The sequence below is a fragment of the Peromyscus maniculatus genome, chromosome X (genome assembly GCF_049852395.1).
Source record: "Peromyscus maniculatus bairdii isolate BWxNUB_F1_BW_parent chromosome X, HU_Pman_BW_mat_3.1, whole genome shotgun sequence".
In the NCBI taxonomy this organism is placed as follows: Eukaryota; Metazoa; Chordata; class Mammalia; order Rodentia; family Cricetidae; genus Peromyscus; species Peromyscus maniculatus.
Window position 1 is genome coordinate 44,240,627 of NC_134875.1, and position 13,802 is coordinate 44,254,428.

Consider the following 13,802-nt stretch of genomic DNA (forward strand, 5'->3'; position numbering starts at 1 on the left):
TACTCACATTTTTTGGAATTCGCATATTTGCACTTCCTAGGAATCTTAATTTCTTATGGGGTCTCTGAGGGTGTTGAAGATTAGATAGTTATAGTCATAGATTTCTTCATTAAGAAATTCAGAAAATGGGGCTGGAGAGATGGCTCAGAATTTAAGAGCACTGGCTACTCTTCCAGAGGTCCTGAGATCAATTCCCAGCATCCACATGGTGGCTCACAACCATCAATAATGAGATCTGGTGCCATCTTCTGGACTACAGGCTTACTGTATATAGTAAATAAATAAATCTTTTAAAAAAAAGAAATTCAGAAATGAAATTCACTTAGAGGTGTAAAGTGTGAAAGTTTGAAAGACATCAAAAGATAGTGTTGGTAATTCAAATTCAGATAGAAGGTAAATTGGATAGAATCCTTTGGATTCACAAAACCAGGATAGATGGTGGAATATTTTCACTGAGTTTGTCAAATGCAAATGAAACAGACATTGTTGATGCATTTAATGCTTGTATATATTGTTCATAGTTATAGTACTTATTGTATATAGTTTTTCTTATATTAGATATAACTTTATTTTATTTTTTATTGTAGACAATAAGAAGTGGTAATGTGGTGATATTTAATCTGTGTACCTCAATAAAGTTTACCCGAGGATCAGAGGAAAAAGCCAGCCACTATAGTAAACATAGAAGTCAGGCATTGGTAGCACAAGCCTTTAATTCTATCACTTGGAAGGCAGAGATCCATCTGGATCTCTCTGAGTTCAAGGCTACACTGCAAACAGAACCAGGCATGGTGGTGTATACCTTTAATCCCAGCACTAACCATAAAGGTCTGCAGGTCTGTACAGACAGACAAGAAGTGACAGAGCTGGGCAGAGAAAGTGATGTAGCTGGGCAGAGAAAGGAAATGACATGTCAGAACAGAAAGGCCTGTAGGCATGGGTATACAGGAAGTAGTTCTCTTTGACAGAGGATCTTCAAGTGATAAGAACATGGCTTGCTTCTTTCAGCTTTTCTGATCTCTCAGGGTTTTACCCCAATATTTGTCTCCGTTTTTTTTTTTTCTTTCTTTCTTTTTTTTTTTTTAATCAATAAGACCATTTAGCAATTGGTCCTACAGAGGAGAACATTAGGTGGCTCTTAATGGGGTAAAGACAGCCCAAGATAATCTGTCTCAGCTCTTGCATGCTTCTTATTCTTCCTAACTAGCAGAAGTTCCAACAAACTAATTAGATTCATAGAATCTTAAACATAGGTTTGGGTGTGCACACACACACACCCAAACCCCCCACAGAAACACACACACACACACACACACACACACAAACACACACAAACACAGACACCCCACAGAAACACATACACCTCACACACAGTAACACACACACACACACACACACACACACACACAGACACACACACACACTGTCCAAAGCTTGGAACTTCAGTTAACCTGAAACTGCAATTTGTAGTCAGTCCCAATAAAAGTGTTACATAGTGCAACTACATGGAAGTCGAGAATCTTGCTTTGATACAAGTGTTTCTGGCATATACCCACACAATTAATGCATTTACAAATGGACCAGTTCATGTCCAGAGAATCTCATATATGGCCCTTACACAGCTCTGACTGTCTTCCCACCCTCACCTATATTAACACCTTTGCTGCATGGTGAGAGCTCCTTGTCTTCCCTCTGGCCCTGAAAGTGCTGTTGGTCTTTTCCCTATGGCCTGCTTGGCGTTTTGTGTTGTTTGCACAAGGAGACCTTAGTTAGCTCAGTTACTCCAGTGGTGGTAGGTCTGAATCATCTGTGCATGGATTCCTATTCTGTTTATTTGTCAGTAAGTAGCTGTCTAGGTGCTTAGTTAAAATTTTAACTAATATCATTTCGATGAATGTGTGTGAGGTAGACCTGGTGACCCACATCCATGAACCCAGCACTCAGAAGTCAGAGGCAGCAGAAGTCTGCCAATGCTATGTATCCAGATCTTGTCTTAAAACCAAAGTAAAGACACTAAATCTTCTCAAGAGGCCCTTGGGTAACAGGTGTAGTAGAGTACTACATTAGCATGCAGGAGGTCTTGGGTTCCATCCCAGCCTGCCATCAAAGGGAAACAAACAACACCATTATTTCCCTACTAGGTCTGGATGCATGTTTTCATTCCTTGTGCAGAAGTGAGTAACATTAAAAACTTTTCGGACGATTCCCCCGGCCTGAAATACAAAAGGAATAGGACTTCCATCTTGTCTTTTCATTTGCTTCATGATTTTATTGAATTAAAAATAGCCAGCCAAGTTTGGAAGAATGCTTAGTGTGTGTAAGGTACTAGGTTAATCCAAGCCTCCCATTCCCAGATAAAGCCACTTTTGTTTGTTTGTTTGTTTTTTCACCTGAGACAGGGTCTCCTGTAGTTCATGCTTGTCTGGAACTCTCTGTGGAACCTAAGGTGACTTCAAAATCCTGATCTTCTTCCTCCAATTTTAAACTGCTGGAATTACAGACACACATCCTGCATTAGGGTAGTCTTTTATTCTGGGGGTACAGTGAGACTTATAGTTCAGGAGATGACAATACTTTTTTTAAATATTCATTTATTTTCATTTCATGTGCAGTTGTGTTTTTCCTGCATGTATATCTGTGTGGGGGTGTCAGATTCCCACTAGGGTGGGCAGGGTGGGGTTGATATGAAGAAGGCATGGGTTACAGGGCTGTAGAAAAGCCCCTTTGTTGTGATGTCTATAGGTAAGAAGGGGTTAGGATAGATGCTCAGTTTAATGACTGGCTAATTTGAGTGGCTTCAGTAGGCAAAACCAGACTTACCTAGTAACTGGCCCCAGGGAGATTAGGGTAGGGAAATACTCCTGAGGGGTTGGGATGGAGGGTGAGTTAGCTTCTGGTTATTTTACATGTGAAAGGCAGTAGCCCAAGCAGTTGTTTACTATCTCTAGGCCTTGGGCAGGGCATTGTCTCCAGCACCAGCAAAAGCCTAGGAGGTCACCCATCAGAATCACAACAGAAGGAAACTCCTGTTTGCAACAGGCTTCTCTATAATATTTCCTTAATTTGTTTTCCTTAGGGATGTCTCAATCAGGAGTATCCTTTTGAAACCAGATCCTCCGTAGAAAGTAAAAGAGTAAAGGCACTGAAATTCCAAGGCAGGAGTGGTTAAAAATGGCTTATTTTATGAGGAGCTGGGGATGGAACCCAGTTTCTCAGACATGCCAAGGCACACCAGCAGCCCCTCAACTGACATTTAAAAGCCTCCATCATTGTTTAGTTTTCTGCCTCCATTCCCTACAATCCCAACCCCCAGTATTCTTTCCCAGCTGAGGCTCCCCTTATGACCAAGGGCCTGCTGAGGTGCCCAGCCTTGGCTCAAAGGCCCTGACTTCACAGGCTTTGTTTATCTCTCACTCACTTCCTTGCTGTTAGGGTAGAAATAGATAAATCAGAGAGGAGGGGAAGGAGAACATTGGAGCCCATGAGGGTCTTTTTCTTGAACAAGGAGGTGTCTTTTTTTGCTTTCTTTTTGCTTTCCAGGGCAGGAAGATATCTCACAATGTCCCCATTGCCTTCTCCTGGAGAGGGATGCTTGGGGGAGGGGTAAAGACTCAGGCTGCCATTATATCTGTTAGGAAGTGGGAAGTGGAGGGAGCTTGAGACACCTCCTGATGGTTTTTAGTGCCCTCTTACCCAGTGAGGAAAAGTCAGGACACACGACAGAATCCACTAACAAGAGTTTTTATTAAGATGAGGAAAAAATGATAGATGTGAGCAGGCCTGCTGAAAGGACTCGTGAGTGAAGGGGGCAGAGAACATGGGGCCTGTCTTTTAAAGGCCAAGTCCCATCTGTGCACACAGGCCCATGTGGCTATTCCACACATGCTCATTGATCACGTGGCTGTGCCACGTGCTTACATAACCACAGGTTCATGGATCACACAGTAGCTATGACCTGGAAATGACTAGGTGGAAATGCCTGAGTGTCCTGCCAGGCATGCAGGACCCTTGGGGGCGTGGTTGGAATTCCTATCACCTCTCAAGTGAAATTTCCCCAGAGACCCCTGGGCTTGGATAAGAGGTCTTCACTGGTCTGCAGAAGCCCTTCCTGATTTGCCTAGTTTTTCTTCTCTTTTTTCTTAGGGAGTAATGGCCATTCACAAGTCAAAAGCCATTTAACCTGTCGATTGCCTGGACAGGCATAGACCTAAATGGCTTTGCATGGCTCTCCAGTGGCAGAAATCCTTTGCTCTCTCCTTGCTAGAAAAGAATGCTTAGGAGAGCTAGAAAGATGGCTCAGCAATTAAGAGTAAGGACTGCTCTTCCAGAGGACCAAGGCTCAATTCCCAGCAATCACAAGGTGGTTCACAACCATTTGTAACTCCTGTCTCAGGGGCTCTGACACCCTATTTGGCCTCTGTAAGTACCAGGTACACAGTCATATGCAGGCAAAACACCCATACACAGAAGCAGGGTATGGAGAATGCTTAGGGCTGAGAATGTAGTTCATTTGGTACAGCGCAAGAGCACAGAGCCTTGGTTTTAGATTCCCAGACCCAAGTAAACAAAGCATGATGGCACAAGCTTATAAATCCAGCACTTAAAGGGTAGAGTCATGGAGGATCAGAAGTTTCAAATGTCCCCCAGTGATTCAGAGGCTAGCCTGGCACACACAAAAGCTTGCCTAGATAATTAATTTAAAATAATGTGTGGCTGGGCAGTGGTGCTGCATGCCTTTTATCCCAGCACTCAGGAGGCAGAGGCAGACAGACCTCTGTGTTCTAGGCCAGCCTGGTCTGCAGAGTGAGTCCAGGACAGCCAGGACTACACAGAGAAACTCTGTCTAAATAAACAAAAATAAATACATAAATAAACAAAACAATAGTAATGTGGTGGATGGGGGCACTCTGGGAAGATGGCTTCATGGTTAAGAGCTTTGGCTCCTCATCCAAAGGGTTGAGGTTGTATTTCCAGCATCCACATTGTGACTCATAGCTGTCTGTAACTCTAGTCCCTGGGGATCTGACAAGGTCTTCTGGTTACTGTGGGTATCAGGCACATACCATGCTCTAATATACACTCAGGTAAAACAGTCATCATATAAACATATGAGTGCTAATTATTTTTTAAGTTTTCTGTATGTTTAAAACTATCTGTTTTGTTTCATGAGTTTGAATGTTTTCCCCTGCAGGCACCTAATTGAAACAGAGGCATGCAGTTCACAGAGAGGCCAGAAGAGGGCATCCTATCACCTGGACTGGAGGTTTAGGCCCTTAGGAGCTGCCTGCCATTTGTGTGCTGGTAAGGGAATGCTGCTTCTCTGCAAGAGTGGCAAGGGCTATTAAGTGCTGAACCATCTCCCCAGCTGATGAACCAGGCTGCCTCCATCTTAGGCTCGAAAGCCATCTTATAGTAAAGACAAAGTAGTTTCATTCCTGTTGATGATTCAATCTGTTTCTCAAAGATTGGGCTATACCCCACCTGCAAATGCCAGCATACCTGGTGCTCTTCTGCTTAATGTAGTTTTTCTATTTACCAGATTTTCAACTTATTTTATTTTTTGAGGCAGAATGTCTCACTGACCTTCACTCATTCTGTTCAGATTCCTAACTAGTGAATTCCAGAAACAATAAAAAAGAGATAAAAGAAAAAAAATCTTGTCACCCCTAAAGGAGATTTATCAAATGTTTCACTCTTATATTTCTATGTCTTTAGAAATTGTGCTGTATTTAGAAAGTCCTTGTCAAACTTTCAGATAGAACACATAACTAATTTTCTTTCTTTATCTTTTTTGAGACAGGGTCTCTGTGTGTAACCCTGGCTGTCTTGGAACTCACTCTGTAGACTAGGCACGCTTCAAACACACAGAGATTCACTTTCCTCTACCTTCTGATTGCTAGGTGTTATGTAAGGCATGGATCACCAGTGCCAATCCCCTTTCTTCTTCCTTCCTTCCTTCTTTCCTCCCTCCCTCCCTTCCTTCCTTCCTTCCTTCCTTCCTTCCTTTCTGACATGGTTTCCCCAAGTTGCTTAGGCTGTCTTAGAAATGACCATGCTTCTGTATCAGCCTCCCAAGTGTTGTAACAACAGGTGTATGTCATCATGTTTATCCAAACTATTTTGTAATTTTGTCATGGAACTAGATTCTAAAAGGACTGGACTTCATGTTATTAATCACGCAAAACCTTAAAAGGGCATCCTAACCCTCTGCTTGTCAGCTTGTCATTTTTTATCCCAGGGGACAATAGGCCATGATTGAGATATTTTTTGTGGACACCACCAGGAACTTGGTTGTGTAGACAGAGGCTACATGATGCTTCTATACTCCCTGCAGTGCTCAATTCCCATAACCTACCTAGAGATTCACAACACCATTCTTTAACTCCATTTCCAGAAGATCTGACACCTCTTCTGATCTCCGTGGGCATGACATGCATGTAGTGTGAACACATATGCAGGCAAACACATACCTTATCAGCAAGCCATGCAGTTCTTCGGCATGTGTCCACAGTTCTTGACATCCTACTCCAGATACTTGTTTAATCGTGTTCATTGCCACTCTGTTCACATAGACTAGGAAAAGGAAATAACCTAAGTAGTTTTCAACTAATGAATGAGTAGTGAGAATGCAGTACATATACATTGTGGAATACTATTCATCAGTAAAGAAAATGAAATCTAGAGGCAAAGAGATGGAGCTAGAAAATATATTAAGTGAATTAACCCAGGCACAGAAAGTCAAATGGCACATTTGTTCTCATTCTTCTGTGATTCCTACCTCCAAAACTTCAGATGCTGAATATGAAACCTGGTTGTGGTTGTACATTCCCATAGGATTTGCTAACGGAGGCAGAGGCAGGAGGATCTGGAGTTTGAGGCCGGCCTAGGAGGCTTGCTAAGGAGAAGCTTTGGCCGGGGCCTATCCACAAACAGTGGCAGTGGGACCATGGAGGCAGCATCTGCTGCTCCGAGTTGCTGGCTGCTTCTCATCGTGTTGGTGACTGCAATGATCGCTTCTACCTGGGATGAATGGTATACGGCTGCTTGTTCAGAGAAGAATTACCACGACAATTGTGTTACAAGAAAGCTTCAGCAAAGGTCAGTTTGGAAAAATTTGGCAAGTCAAATGGTGGGGAGAAATGGCTGTGTAGATATTGTCTTCTAGGGTAGAACATTCATGGTTCCGAGAGACAGACATTTATCAGACTGTGATTACTTCAAACCACAGAGACGGCACACACACACAAAAATTATGCAGCGAACCATGACCATACCTAAAAGCAACTTTGAAATCTTCAAAACAATGATGGCACCCCACAACAATGATTCTATATGGACAATGGTAAAGCCATTAAGCTGATTAACACCACAGAAAGATCGACTTTGGACTACAAACTGCTCAGGACAATTTTGAGATGGCTAGCTGAGATGATCCAGCCTGACAGACTACTTGAACAAGGACTAGAAACAAGCCCTGTACTTTCTCATTATGCAGTAACTGGACAAATGATACAGGACTTGACAATTAACCACAAAATTTCTTTTCAGGATTCCCTAAAGATGTCTTCACCCCCCAGAAAGCAGGAAGTAATTTTAAGAAAATGATGCCCACATTCCCAAGAGTTGGGATGGGAGGTTTTTGGTTGTTTAATGAGTTATGGATATTGTCATTGCTTATGATGGTTGGTTACAAGTTGTTAATTGTTTATGGTCAGAAAAAAAGCTGAACGAGGAGTTTAGATTCAGAGTTTTTGTTTAAAAAAAAAAGAAAAAAGAATATAGATATGCGGTAGATCATTTAATCTACTCTGAGGAAAAAAATAAATAATAGGATAAATGGGTAGATCATTGAATCTACTCTAAAAAGAAAAGGGGAAGATATAAAAATGACAAAATGTAGATTATTGAGTCTCTTATAAAAAAAAGATAGAATATGGAGATGATAAGATGTAAAGGTCTGTTATTGAATCTACTTTTAAAAAGGAACTACTTGTTTTAAATAGGCTAAGTAATGAATTTTTTTTGTCTGAATTTGTCAAATGTTAATGGACTGGACATTGTTATATATTAATGGAGATTTTCGTTTGAATCTGTCAAATGTTAATGGACTAGACATCGTTAATGTAATTCTTGACTGATATATTGTATATACTTATTGGATATAGTTTTTCTTGTATTAGTATTAAGCTTTTTAAATTTTATACAAAAAAGGGGGAAATGTGGTGGTATTGTGTTCCCTAAAGTATTGTGTACCCTGATAAACTTATCTGGAGTCAGAAAGCAGAAAAGCCACTAGATATAGAGGCCAGAAAACAGTGGCACATACGCCTTTGATCCTAGCATTCCAGAGGTAGAAATCCATCTGGATCTCTGTGAGTTCAAGGCCAAACTGGAAACAGCCAGGCATGGTAACTCACACCATAGAATCCCAGGAAGTAATGGCAGAAAGCAGCTAAGTATATAAGGCATAAAAACCAGGAACTAGAGCTGGTTAAGGTTTTAGGATTTTGAGCTGTGCAGTTCAGCTGAGATCCATTCAGATGAGGACTCTGCGACTTCCAGTTTGAGGAAACAGGATCAGCTGAGAATTGGCAAGCTGAGGTGGCTGTGGCTTCTGTTTCTCTGATTTTTCAGCATTCACCCTAATACCTAGTCCTGGGTTTGTTTTTTATTAATAAGAACTTTTAAGATTCCTGCTACAATATGGGATATGGACATTGCCGATGTCTGTCTCACAGAAGTTGGAGGTAAGTCTCTATTGCTGAAAATACCATGTACTTCAGACAAAGGACTGAAAGGATCCAAGCTTGATCTGATCTGAAAGTCTGTACCCTGAGGTCTAGTTTTCATAGTACTGGGTGCTGTACAAGCAGCCAAGGGAAGGAAAAAACAAATACACCTACCCAGCTGTGACACCAAAGTGCCACAATGAAGAGCTTAGCAATATACTGCTAAGCATGTATTGTGGAATAATTATTTTGTACACTGTAAAGATGTGTCTTTGCCAAGGCACCTTCTGATTGCTTTAATAAAGAGCCAAATGGCCAATAGCTAGGCAGAAAGAGGTTAGACAGGACTTCCAGGAAGAAAAAGAGCAAGAGAGATGAATCTAGGCGTGTGACAGACACCAGGGGACGTGGAAAGGAAACAGGAGGTGCAAGATGGAAGAGAGGCAAAAAGCCATGAGGCACAACATTGATTGATATAAATGGGTTAATTTAAGTTATAAGAGCTAGTGGGACAAGCATAAGTGATAGGCTGAACCTATAATTAATAATATGTCTCCATGTCATTTTTTAATTGTAAGCTGGAGGACCAAAGGACAAAGTGTATGCAACAGCAGCACTTACATCTTGGCTATAACCAACAGAATACTGAAGATGCTGGCACATATTTTTAATCTCAGAATAAAGGAAGCAGAGGCAGGGGGATCTCTGTGAGTTTGAGGCCAGACTACACATGGTTTTCAGTCTAGCTAGGTCTAGATGGTAAAACCCTGACTCAAAAAAGAAGATAATGAAATTGGGCAGTAATTAAAACCGTGATTTTTAATGTACCTATTGTTACAAATTGTATTGTGGCTCAGTGATATGCTGGGAAGGATCAAGAAGTGAGTGGGATATCCTAATTGTCTCTTCACTTATTCGCTGACTCACTTACAAGGTGAGGGGAGCTCAGCTGGCCTTGCTGTCTTCTGCCACGTTTCTTTTATTATTTAAATTTTTATTTATGTTTTTTTCATTTTACATACCAGTCACTGTTCTCCCTCACTCCCCTTCGCCTGCTTCCCCCCAAGCTCCCCTCATCCTCTCCCCTGGCAAAGGGACCAGAACTTATGCCGTGTACATGAATTGGCTTTATTTTTTAATTTTTTAATTCATTTGACATACCAACCACAGATCACCCTCACATTCCTCCTCCATCTCCTCGCTCCTTCCCCCCAAGCCTCTGCCCATCCCCTCCTCCAAAAGGGTTAGTACTTCCATTGGGGAACAGCAAACCCTCCCCCCATCCCCTCCTCCAAAATTGTTAGTACTTCCATTCAGTTGAGGCAGGACCAAGCTTCACCCCCATGCATCAAGGGTGAGCAAACAATCCAAAGGTAAGAAATCTAGAAGCTTTTACACAATTTTTTGAACCGAGCCCTAATTCTCCTAAAAAGGGTCTCCAAAATCTGGAGTAGAATACTCCATACTCATACTCCATAATGAAATGCTTGAGTTCTTCAACATGTTGCTCACCGATTTCATGCAAACTCTGCTTCATTGCACACTGTATAGATTTTCCTAACGAACGATCCTTTTCAACCAGCCTTTCCACCACCATCCCGAAAGTTTCACAGACTTGTCGGTAAACCTTCTCAATCTCAGTGATTTTTGATGCAATCGCTTTTGAGCGAATGCTAAGCTGGCTGTCTTCACACAATTATGGGCCAGCTGTTGTGTTTGACTCGGGTTCTTCTGTCTGGTTGATACGTAATGGTGCCTTGGATCCCATCTCAAACTCGGAAATTTCAGCCAAGTTATTTTCTTCTGACTGCTTGGAATTTTCATTTGCCCTCTTGCTTGCAGCATCAGCCTGTTCCTTCTCAGTCAGCCGGCTGGGGCTTTTTAACACCTTGGATGAAGAACTTGAGGGCACAGTATCTCTTGATGTTTTCAAAAACTGGATGGCTCTCTCTTTACATCTTTGTCGAGACTGGTGGAAGGAGCGCATCCTGCTTCTACTGCTGAGACTGGATCCAAATCTGCTGTGTAGGGAGTCCTTCCCACCCACACGTGATTCTCTCAAAAAAGGAGCGCCCCGTTTATGGGGAGAGCGTTGTCTTGAATAATGGGAAGAATAGAAACCTTTTCTTCTAAAGCCGTTTCTCATGGCCCTGTATTGAGGCTGTTGGCTTGTGGAATACTCATCTCTTGACCAACAGTAGCCATAATGGCCTCTTTTGTAGGGTGGGGCTCTTCTTGGATCCTGAGTAAAACAGCGGCCCTTGCCCCATTCTTGGTAATCAACATGACAGTAGTATCTACTGTAGCCTCCTTCCTTGGGTTTGGCTAGCAGAGAAGATCTCTTGTCTCCCACAGGCCGTCTCTTTGGCACAACATTAATTAATCTATGGTTGCCATCACTGGGATGGTTCCAAGAAGGCGCTTGAAGTCATACCATCCCTGTGCTTGTTTTCCTGGAAGTCGCTTGTAGTCACACCATCCCTCAGACCACATTTCATCTGTTTTGGAAACCATTGGACTTCTGCGAACAGAAATTCGTACTTCCCTTCCGGTTCACTTTCAATTTCCAACCACACTCATGGCTCAGCTCAAGAATCTGTTATTGTCTAAAAATTCGTCATCGGAACTCCCCAATAGGTACGTTCCACCGATGCTGCTGAAACCGCACCAACAGCTCTCTAATTAAACTTAGGCCTACTCAACAACACGGAAATCATGCCAGGTACTTGTAAGCTAGGAAATTAGCTGGGGCTAGTGAGGGCATGTGTCATACAGGAGAATGCAGTACCACCACTTGACTAAATCAGTACCATTCCTAAGTGAATTCCACTTCCTACAAAAAAGTGTAGCTCTCACCCCTCACCAAAAAAAGCTTCTCTTTGCAGCAGAGAGAGACCATTGCAGAAAACCACAACCACTCAACTTCAGAGAACAAGTGATTGTGGGGTTTCTAGCCCCAAGATACACACACAAAACTCCTGCGCCTAGGGCTCAGGGAGCATCATTAAGAGGAAGAGGAAAGATTGTAGGAACCAGAAATGAAAGGGAAGCTTCACCCATGATATTTCAACAATATGACTGCCTAAACAAGAACTGAATAAGGACAATCCAATCAATATGCTAAGTTGAAGGGGGAAATCTCATAGGGTTCCAACTCTAAACAAAGAACTACAGACTGCTAAAAAATTAGTCTTCCCCAGGGATCACCCTTTTAACTGGTTATCAGTATCAAGTGGTCAGCTCTGAAATCAAATACATATACAAGCAACACGAAATAGACTGGAAACATTGTATTTATATATTTGTGCGTGTGTGTGTGTGTGTGTGTGTGTGTGTGTGTGTGTGTGTGTGTTTGTGTGTGTGTGTATGCATGTGATGACCAAAGAAAAGACAACATAAATTTGAGAGGCATCCAGAAGGAGAGGATATGGAAGGGAAAGAAATAGAGAAGGAAAGGATGTGATTTTTTTTCATTTCTAAAACTTTAAAAATTAAATAAAATGCCAGGCGGTGGTGGCGCACGCCTTTAATCCCAGCACTCGGGAGGCAGAGGCAGGCGGATCTCTGTGAGTTCGAGGCCAGCCTGGTCTCCAAAGTGAGTTCCAGTAAAGGCGCAAAGCTACACAGAGAAACCCTGTCTCGAAAAAACAAAACAAAACAAAAACAAACAAAAAAATTAAATAAAATGTAGATAAACATTTAAAACATATAAGGCAAAAAATAGAAGCACATAAAATATTTATTTAGCAGTGAACAAATTTAAAATGAATCAAAATTAATTTACACAATAGCAAAAAATCATAATATTCTAATAAATTTCACTAGTGAAAAATTAAAGTACCTTAAACTACAAGCTTATTATATATTTATTTAACATATTGAACAAATGTCAAATTTATTAAAATTAATTTATATAACAGGAAAAATCATAATGTCATAACATTTGGTCTTTTATTTTCATTAACCCTAATGTTGAAGTTACCCATACTTGAGTCATAGAACATGGCAGAATCAAGTTGGTAATGATCCAAATGTTTAATTCCTACTGGCTTCTTTTCATGTGCTGTAAGATGCTATGCAGGCTACCAAAGGAGAAAAGACATCACCAGTCACACCTATCTATGAAACCTTTGAGCTACAACAATGATCATCATAACACTTGGCCATTGGTGTATTAGTAGCTCAAATAGTATTGGTGTAACCAACCACTTTTTGATTGGATTTAAGTTCCTTTCCACAAGAGGAAACCCATACTAGCACCATTATCAGACCAAGAACATACAGCTAGCAGTCATAGGCCCTAGGGGAGAACTTATTACTGTTATGTTATACTGTAAATGCACATAGTATAATGTGCAGTATAATGATAACTGACTTATCATTACAGCTGTAGATCAATGTATCTCTTATTCCTCATCGAAGGAGCTCTGAAATGGAGTAAACGGTGGTTAACATAGTGGCCCACAACTGGCCAAGGTGCAGAGAATAAGAGACAGAAGAATGCTCAGCCTTAAAGGGAACCTCATCCTCCCCTCACAGGCTTCAGAGATCATTGAAGAAGAGGACAAAGAAAGAGTATAATAATCTGAGGTGGTGGAGGAATACAAGGAACTTCTGGACACAGTAGGGCAGTAGCACATATGAACTCACACAAACTGCAACACCATGAAAAAGAAAACAAACCTGTGCAAGCCCAAGGCAGACCAAATCCCAGCATGGAAGTGGGAGCTGGGCACACAATCCCGGTCTATGTCTAGTACCTATTGACAAGTGTTATCTGCTGGGAAAGGAAGGGCAATTTCCTTTTAAGAGTGTAGGTCTGGGAAGTTGACATTGCTCCAGCTGAAGAACACACACCCAAGGATATCTGGCACTACACTTTGGCCTTAAAGAAACGTTTTGTTGTTGTTGTTTTAAGAAGACACAAAATTAAGTGGGTAGGAATGTGGGGGAATGAGTTGAGAAATAGTTGACAGGGATAAATATGATCAAACACATAGAAAAAATCTCTCAAAAAACAACTAATGAAAAACAATTAAAGAAAAATCAATAAGACACTTTTTCCAGTGTTGT

General features: G+C 41.5%; 1 protein-coding gene across 1 annotated transcript; it reads right to left on the minus strand.

Moving 5' to 3' along the window:
* Positions 1–10,425: 10,425 nt before the first annotated feature.
* On the minus strand, positions 10,426–11,243 carry LOC143270847 (periphilin-1-like). Its single transcript, XM_076562018.1, has 2 exons — positions 11,175–11,243; positions 10,426–10,971 (listed from the first exon to the last, which is right to left on the minus strand). Exons 1-2 carry the CDS (start codon positions 11,241–11,243, stop codon positions 10,426–10,428), a joined length of 615 nt encoding a protein of 204 aa, XP_076418133.1.
* Between the last annotated feature and the right edge of the window lie 2,559 nt (positions 11,244–13,802).

Bases quoted from the DNA above. Each gene is read 5' to 3' on its own strand.
- LOC143270847 (XM_076562018.1), bottom strand. From the start codon at position 11,243: ATGGTTTCCAAAACAGATGAAATGTGGTCTGAGGGATGGTGTGACTAC. The intron at 10,972-11,174 runs GCACAGGGATGG...TGTTTTACTCAG, and splicing joins AGCGACTTCCAGGAAAACAA to GATCCAAGAAGAGCCCCACC.